Consider the following 9,544-nt stretch of genomic DNA (forward strand, 5'->3'; position numbering starts at 1 on the left):
GGGGAGTTGGTGTTGTTTCGTATCTCTGGAAGAAGATAAATAGGCAGAGAACAAAATGAATCAGCAGTGACTTCGCGGCACACAGAATATTTCTCACTCTTCAGAAGGCATGAATAAAGAATACAATTTGGATGTTCACTTTTTAAAGTGAAGTGCTTAAGTGAGAACAGAACTACATTTTACCATGTATAGCCAAAATTATCATTCTAAATGTTGAATTTTGCGTTTTCAAACCGAGGACATTTTGTTTTTCAGAAAGCAGCAAGTACTAGTACCCTTATGCAAATGTAATTACTATATGTACATTATTTATTTTTCAGGTATGAAATATATTGTCATATGAAGTAAAAATATATATGAAAGCTATTAGAGATTGGAACAATTTCATATATCCCATACAAATATGTATGTTTTTGTATGTGTGATGCATTTTGGACATGTATAAATTTTTTTATACATCCATCCATAAATGTAAAACATAGACATTGTCAGGGTGTGCGGGCCCCGGTGCAGGTTATTGTTGTGGGCCCTGGTTGATTGTGTTCCATTGATTTCTGTGCTCTGTTACTCCATCTCTTCACAGCACTTCCTCTTTGACCTAGATAACTTATGATATGAGCTGTGTTGTTTCAAATGTAACTGCTTTCCAGGTCTTGGGAGAGTCTGAGGGAGTCATAGAAAAGAAGTTCTTTGTTCAATGATGAATATGCATAATAAGAAAAATGAACTGTGTATATGTCCAATAAACTTTGTAGATTCTGAGCACAGCCTTCTGTGTTCTTCCCATGCATTCTTTGGTGAGGGAGAACTGCTGGCAACTGACGGACAGATTTATCCATGTAATCTAACAGACATGTTAAAAAAAAAAAAAAAAAAAAAAAAAAAAAACCATATATAAACACATTTTTTGTATATTAATTTTAATACAGTTGCATTTATAAATTAAACATTGTTATATAGGAATGCTACATATAATACCATATAAAAAATCATATAGATATTATTGATATGTTCATATTACAAATTTTACTATTGGGAGTTTGAGTATGTTATTTATATAAATATTGCCTTATAGGTAACATGGCAAAATCACCCTTGATATAGCAATATATGTCATATATTACATTTACATATGGGTATTTTCCAGTTTCCATTCTGTTAGGTAAAATAATGATTGTTAACAGTGAACTTGATCATTGAGCATTCAAAAAAAAGAAATGTATTTTTTAGTTATCAGTCTCACCACATGTCATATGACGTGAGTGTGAAGATGGCTTGTCATGGATGGACAGCTGATTTCATCTGACATGATTATGTCGCAGTGAGGTGTCAAGACGCCAGACACATGAACCTCACTTCTCGGGGCGTCAAAGGCAGAGTTGATAAAGTGATAAAACATTATCTGTCTGAAGTTGTTTTTGTGGCCTTAATAACTCTAAAGAATAATACGTCTGACGCTCAATATGTTCAGTGTTCAAATACAATATTCAAAATGTATGTGTGGTTAATTATAACAACATAAAAAAATCAAAGTGACCGATACTACAAAGTAGCATCGAAATCGCGAAAACATGAAGTCTCTCTTTCTCCCCCTACAGGCTGCTTCGAGTGTTGCATCAAGTGTCTGGGCGGCGTCCCTTACGCCTCTTTGGTGGCCACCATCTTGTGCTTTTCGGGTGTTGCTCTGTTCTGCGGCTGTGGGCATGTGGCACTTACGGGCACTGTGACCATGGTGGAAAACCACTTCTCTCGTGTCACCTCTGACCATGCTACTCTCACTGACGTGTAAGTGTGTTCAAACAGCCATTAAAATGCACCAAATTCCATAAGTAATAACTTCCCAATGATAGTTGTTCATTTGTTTAGATTACTACTGTGAGTTGCTTGAGGTGTGATCATTATTTAAAGAGATGAAAGAGAAAAAAGCTAATTTTGAGTTTATCATTTTCTACCTGTTTGCATTCATGGCTATGACATGTTCAAGGGTGACTATGTGCTGAGTTATGACCTCTAGAATGCCAGCAAATAACTGGCAGTACTTTCTGTTCCATCATGTCATCTGTAGCTTTACTGGGAACAAATTACCTATTGCCTTTAATTTCCTGTGTACATCTTTACTGTCAGTGGCCCTGTGCCGTATACACAATACCACTGATAAAATCTGCCAAGAGTACATCTGCATCCCCCACATAAAAGTCAAATCAATCACTGCCACAATTGTTTACTGAGCAGGAACTCTGGGAAATGTGATCTTAAATAAGCTATGACTATACTTTGGTATCATTTAATCTAAACTGATATCTTTTCATGCATGTTAATTTGAAAGGAACAATGCCAGTCGAATAAGAAAATCTCTATAAATATTGGATAATGTTGAGGGATTTATGTCCACCCTAGATTTCTTACAATAACACATTCACTATAGTTAAATATTTCTTTTGTTATACAGGGTTCAGATTTTACAGTACATCATCTATGGAATGGCCTGTTTCTTCTTCCTGTATGGCATCATCCTGTTGGCTGAGGGCTTCTACACCACCAGTGCTGTCAAAGAGATGCACAGCGAGTTCAAGACCACTGTGTGTGGACGCTGCATCAGTGCCATGGTGAGGCCAGTGCACACAAACAAGCATGGACATACAAATAAAACCCAGTCTCACTGAAAAAAAAACATTCCTCAACCTTCGTTTCTGCAAAACTCAAAAAATGTACAGAGACCGACACATGCATTTCAATTCAAGTTATCAAGTTGGATAGAGGCAGTAAAACACCAAAAACTTTTATTCCTCTTCACACAAAGAATGGTTACGGGGCTGGTTATTGATTAATAAAGACTTATTTTCACACAGTTCTTTGCACAAGATTATGTTATTATGACCTCAGATACTTTTACCATAATGCACGATTTGTAAACTAACACATTTTGATATTTGCATCACACAACCAGCCTCATATGTTTGGCGCCGGTACAGCATTGTGCTTGTGATGTGTAGGGCTCAAGTACGAATCCTCTTCAAAGACCTGTAGAAGTCAGCTAAAATGGCATTATTGTTTCAGCAAATGTATTTTTATCTCACATTTGCTTTTGTTCACACAAATATGTTATGTTTACAGCAGGGTTTAGTGTAGGTTGTACATTCTTTTCTAATGCAATAGAACATTGACCCTTTAGGGCCACTCACTTTCCGAACTGTTGTGATACATAGAACAACCTATGTAATTAGCCTTTTGCAGATATATCGCCACAGGCACGTTTGAAAAATATGCTGACACATAATTATATAAACGTGCACGCTCATGAATGCATTTCCCCCCCCATCCATAAACATTAATGCTAGATTTGGCATATTCACACACATACACGCCCACTGTACCTAAGCCAACCCCAACCCTTTAGGATGGATTTGGCACGATCAGTGCTATATACCCCAGTTGCTTTAATCACAGCAAATGTCCAGTAGCATCCATCTTTAAAGCCTTTAGGCCATGTATGCATGTGTCATGCGTTAGTCTGGAAAGCATGCGTGTATGTTCACATGAGTGAGTGTGAAAACCATGTAGTAACACATCCAAGGTGATCCGGCGGTAAATAGGTCATGATTCTGGGTCACATTCATACAGTATTCACTGCAGGATTTAAAACCTATGAGATTATTCTAGTCATCATAATATTAGAAATGTGGATACTGAATGGATATGTGAGCATGAGAGGCTTACAACCTTCTCTCTTTTTTTAAAGTTTGTGTTCCTCACCTACATTTTGGGCTTGGGATGGCTGGGTATCTTTGGCTTCTCTGCTGTGCCGGTTTTCCTGTTTTATAACATGTGGACCACATGTGGAGCCATGAAGTCCCCTATTGCCAATCTCACCTCTGTGGACAACATCTGTGTCGATGTGCGGCAGTATGGTAAAAACCTTGATTGTCCTCAACTGCTAACTACTGTACACTTCCTTTAAAAAAATTACAATCAGATGTTTCCTTCTCTAGCATTTACTGAAACCCCTAGCAGTGGGAAAATGAATATATATATATATATATATATATATATATGTATATGTGTGTGTGTGTGTGTGAGCGTGTGTGTGTGTGATTTTAATTGATTTCATTTATAATATATTTAATATATATTTAATAATCTGTAATTATTCAAGTGTATTGCTTCATTAGTCCTTATAAACTTTTAGATTAATGTATGTGATTCATATAATCATTTTCAGGAATCATCCCATGGAACGCTACTCCTGGTAAAGCCTGTGGCTCCACGCTAAGCGACATCTGCAATACTAGTGAGGTAAAGTTACCTAATTTTCCCCTGAAGATCACCACATTTGCATTGACAGGAATATCTTTCCTTTTCATATTTACATGTTTACCTGTAAAGCGTAAAACATGAAATAATAGTTGGAGTTTTTTTTAATGGAAACTTTAGACAAAATCTAAAAAGATAGAGCTTGCATATGTGTTTATGTTGAGCTTTTATGGCTCATATGGTATGATACACTGAGAATATTGAGAGGGATGACCAAGCTAAAGCAAAAATATGCAATACTTTAATATAATTCTGATAGCTTGTAATGTAAATCAATTAGATCTTTATAACAGTATAGCAGACTACTTACATTAAATTATATAAATAACAGATAACACTCTATATGCTAAATTCAGTAATATGTCTTAGAAAAAGATATTTAAATTCTTAGTTGTTGTTTTTTTATAAAAACTCTGCGGTTTCAAAACATATAATGCATTGCAATGATGATCAAACATCCCTCAAAATCTTGATAGATCATATTTGATATATTTTAACATGATTTTTCCAAAATTATGCATGGATAATCAAGTAAACCTGAGTCGCTTTACTTCAGTAAATGGTTATTTTGAAATATTACTAACAATATCCAAGTAATTCTTAGGTTTACCTTATAAAAATCAGTAAAGATTTCACAGCAAAAAAAAAAAACTGTGAACCACGACAGCCCCATTATTAGTCAGACAACAGAAGGCAAGTAGCTTGTGTGCAACAGGTTTGACTGCAAATTTTGTTCATGTTGATTATTCAGAGTCCTTTGTGTATCAAATATGATAGAGCAGGCTTTGTAGGGTTACAGACAGACTTTTTTGTACCTTTTTAAGGAATGTTGGCTTGCATTTATCTTGACAAGATTTGTTTATCCTTTAAAATATATACTTTTTAAAGGAAACGTTTAATAGGTACATTTTATTTTGAATGGGGAATATAACATTTTTGTGAGGCAAGGTCTGTAGCTCTTTAGTTTAATGGATTTCCTAATCTCTTTTTATTGCAGTTCTATCTGTCCTACCATCTTTATATTGTTGCCTGTGCTGGAGCTGGAGCCACTGTGATCGCACTGGTAAGAGTTCATGATGTTCAATTGTTCATTTCATACTTAACTATTTCATATCTAGAATAAGTTTCTTTGATGTTAAAAACTATGTAAAATTGCTTAGGAAAGAATTGCTCTGTGAAGAGAAATATAGTGCTATATTCTTAAATTCAGAACAACTGATTGAACAACTTTCAGATTGAACAACTGTACTTTCAGTTTTCGAGGGATGTGGTGCAACTTCTATTGTAAAGTTGCTATTGTGCATCTAAAACAGTCTGGTCTCACCCACTGGTTTGTCTCTTTTCCACTCAGCTCATCTATGTGATGGCCACAACGTATAACTTTGCAGTGTTGAAGTTTAAGAGCTACGACCACAGTCACACCACTAAGTTTTGAGCTTTTTGTTTAAGGGCAACTGCAAAGTCTGTGAAAGTTTCTCTCAGAGTCAGACACAGAAAGATAGGGAGAGGGAGGACCTGAGGGAGTAAAAGAGGTCAGGAAAAAGGCAAAGGAGAGAAATAAATTGAGAACTGTTAGTTCATAGCATGGGCCTTAATGTATAGATAGTGTAGTGCATATTAATGGTAATGTCTAATGTTCAATTAATTTGCATCTTTATGTTTCTATACTAATTTGACAAGGTGTGATCTCTTCACAAAACAAGGACATACATCATACTCACTTAATGTTTTACATACATTTTTACCTAGGTACCAATTCATATAAAGTATAGCACCTATGACCAATCCAGAATAATGTATCTTATTTACAGTTTAAGAGAAAATGACTTTAGTAGTGAGAATACAACTCTCTGTTAGTCTGTTAGACAGGATTAAAACTAGAAAATAGTACTATTTGGTAATGATGTCTCTCCATTGGATCATATCCACCCTGAGGCACCCGTAGTCCTCCAGAACCCATCCAGATAGAAAAGGCAAGTGAAGTACAGCAGATGAGAAAGGCATGGTTACTGCTGTTATGAAGAGGTATTAAGAATGTTGTGTTTATGCTCATAAACATTTATTCTATGCTACATGTTCCTGTGAAGGGTGTGACTGTACTTTTTAACTCCATATGAGATGTTTTGCAGTCATGGAATTTACTCTAAAAATGCCATTTTCTTTCAGAGCCTTTGTTTTTAGTTTCCACCGACTGCTGCTTAGTTTAATATTATATTTAATATTGAATTCAGACAGCATATAGTTTTTGCCTTTTGTATTATTCTCAAAGCAGTATAGTTCCTGTTTTCAGAAATAATCAGAAATAAACAATTATTGTGGATAAGTTCATTTCTCTTTATTGAATAGTTTTAGGGGGTTTGTGTTTGTTTGTTTCACATTTCTTTAGATATCAGTAGTTCATCATCTTTTATTTACTAACTGCTAACTCATAAAATAACCAGATTTCACGTGATGCCTGATACACTGAAAAATGCCATTTATTTCAAGTGCGTTTTTGTATTGTTGTAATCGGAAATAATAGTTTCTGGTTTAAACCTGTTTTGTTCAGTTTATTTATATAGTGCTTTTAACAATACAGATTGTGTCAAAGCAGCTTTACGGTATTAAATATGAAAATAGTGTGTAATAATAGTAAACACTTAGCTTTCAGTTCAAGTCGTTCATCGTTGATTCAGTGATGTGATTGTTCAGCTCAATTCAGTTCAAATAGTATCTGTGCAATCAAGTTGATGATATTGCTGGAATCATGAAAGAAATAAATACAACCAAATAAAACTTGCATAGAGAAAAAATGAAAAACCGTATTTTTGCTGGACACCATAGTTATTTTAGTATCATTGAGGTTCTACATTTTTAAAATGTCTATATAGTTTCATTTTTATTTCAGTTTTTGGTTTAGCTATTTTATTACATCAAGATAAACTATATAAAAGTGAGGAATATTACCCAACTAGCTGAAGTAAAATATACATCAGATATTTTATGATTTTACTTTTAGTTTCCTATAATAACCCAGTGTGACACCAGAGTGTTGATGTATAGGACACATACTGACTAGCTTAATTTTTTTTAGCATATAATAGAAAATGTAATGCATATAAAAAACACAACAATAAATAATAATTATATTATACCTACATCTCGTATTATTTTGGCTTATATCTAAAGATATACAGTAAAATATATATAATATTAATCTAAAATGTAATAAATATAAATAAATATATATTTCCTTATTAAAAATATATATAAAGTTAGTCCATTTTTTTCAGTGTATTCCGATTCTGTGTGGTGCAGCTATAATAATTGACTGAGATTTATTTACTTAAATGATTCTTAGAGCAACTAATACTGTCTTAACTCATATAGCTGGCTTTGGCTAACTAACCCACTCATGACTAATCCTGCCCTCCACCTGTTTCTTCCTCTGTCTTTCTCCGTTTCTGTCACTCTTTCTCTTTTGTCTGTCTCCTCCCCTTCTCTACCGTCCACAGATCCACTACCTGATGATCCTGGCCGCAAACTGGGCCTATCTCAAGGGACTGTGTCAGCAGACTCATGCCTACCAGGACATCAAAACCAGAGATGATCAAGAGCTGCAGGATGTGCAGTCACGCTCCAAGGAGGGTCTAAACTCCTACTCATAAACAGTTCTCCCAACTCTTATCTACCCAACCTCTATCTAACCTGCTCTAGACCACACCAAAACACACACACACACACACAAACACACCTGCCACCCACTATACACAAACTAACACTGCTAAGCGCTGCGCTATCCTGACTATACATCATAACAGTGGTATAAGTTGGTTATAATCATGATTAAACATGTCAAGATATTGAACATCTGTAACAAATGATGAGTGGAATCATGCAGTTAATGGTGATATGATGTGTTTTGCTCATTTCCTTCATGGTGCAAAAGACCACTGGTATAAAGTGTATGTATTCTAGTACCGTACTGTCATTTTGCAAGCATTTTTGAATTGCTAGAAATTGTACGTACAGTGTAGAGTCATGGTTATAACTGGGTTATGTTTAGTTTTATGATGCATTGTCTTGGTGAAGCGCTGCTTACATGATAGACTGTCTGCACTAACTCCTCACAGACATTTTGCAGGAACTTCCTTTTTTTGGTGTTTTATACATATATAAATATATATATATATATAAATGTGTGAAAGTGAATGAATGTTGTTGTTTTTTTAATTATGGGTGACAGGTTGTGTATTGAAAATGTCTGTTTATTTAGAATCTTTCTCTGGTCTCTATGGCTATCTTAGATTTCTGAATTCACCTTTTTCCAACTCTCTTTCTTACTTGATTTTTTGGAAGGGGTGGGGAACATTACCGGTTCTTGACAAATTGCACTAATCTTGTAATAGAAAGCAGGTATATTAACACACACACACACACACACACACACACACACACACACACACACACATATATAGGCTATAAAGTAAAAAAAAAAAAAAAGCTGTCAATCTTGAGTATCATTATCAAGCACTCAACCTTCAAAATGATATTCTGAAAACTGCATCTGACTGATATAAATCTGACAGGCTAAAAAAATTAGATGTTTGTTTAATAATAATGATAATAAAAAATTCACTAATGCTAAATGATTTACTAATAATGTCTAACGGAAACTGCCCTCATCGGCTATACAGGTTACATACTTTCCTTCAGTTTTATTGATAAATCTAGGTATTTTTCATTCTTCTAGATTTGTTCTTATGGCAAGATGTTTACCATGAGTTTAATGAGATGATTGTGACTCCTCTGTGTGAGTTATTGCTATGTGGACGTGAAACTCTGAAAATGGTTTGAATTTACAGTCAAATAATGCAGCCTTTTTTTTGCAGTGTATCTTTTTCCTAATTGGTCTCTCTCTCTTTCTATTACTACTTTTACAATATAACTCTCTTTTTATTGATCAGTCTTTTAACTAAAATAATTCTTCTCTGTAATGTCTTTGTAAATATAAGCATGTTAGTATTGTCCACATGTACAGTCAGGTCCATAAATATTGGGACATCGACACAATTCTAACATTTTTGTCTCTATACACCACCACAATGGATTTCAAATGAAACGAACAAGATGTGCTTTAACTGCAGACTGTCAGTTTTAATTTGAGGGTATTTACATCCAAATCAAGTGAACGGTGTAGGAATTACAACAGTGTGCATATGTGCCTCCCACTTGTTAAGGGACCAAAAGTAAT

At 34.7% G+C, this 9,544-nt stretch overlaps 1 protein-coding gene across 2 annotated transcripts in view; it reads left to right on the forward strand.

The window, feature by feature from the left end:
* LOC306873573 (neuronal membrane glycoprotein M6-b-like) overlaps window positions 1-8,778 on the forward strand; it is a 32,782-nt gene extending 24,004 nt beyond the window's left edge. The window contains exons 2-7 of one of the 2 annotated variants that reach the window (XM_079422971.1): window positions 1,599-1,785; window positions 2,450-2,606; window positions 3,740-3,908; window positions 4,220-4,293; window positions 5,309-5,374; window positions 5,663-6,632. In XM_079422971.1, coding sequence (XP_079279097.1) covers window positions 1,599-1,785; window positions 2,450-2,606; window positions 3,740-3,908; window positions 4,220-4,293; window positions 5,309-5,374; window positions 5,663-5,746 — 737 coding nt within the window. In that variant the 3' untranslated portion in view covers window positions 5,747-6,632. Of the gene's footprint in view, window positions 1-1,598; window positions 1,786-2,449; window positions 2,607-3,739; window positions 3,909-4,219; window positions 4,294-5,308; window positions 5,375-5,662; window positions 6,633-7,805 lie in introns of those variants that run through there. The other variant, XM_079422970.1, reaches the window with a different exon arrangement.
* Window positions 8,779-9,544: the final 766 nt, after the last annotated feature.

The sequence above is a fragment of the Barbus barbus genome, assembly GCF_936440315.1.
Source record: "Barbus barbus genome assembly, chromosome: 8".
NCBI lineage: Eukaryota > Metazoa > Chordata > Actinopteri > Cypriniformes > Cyprinidae > Barbus > Barbus barbus.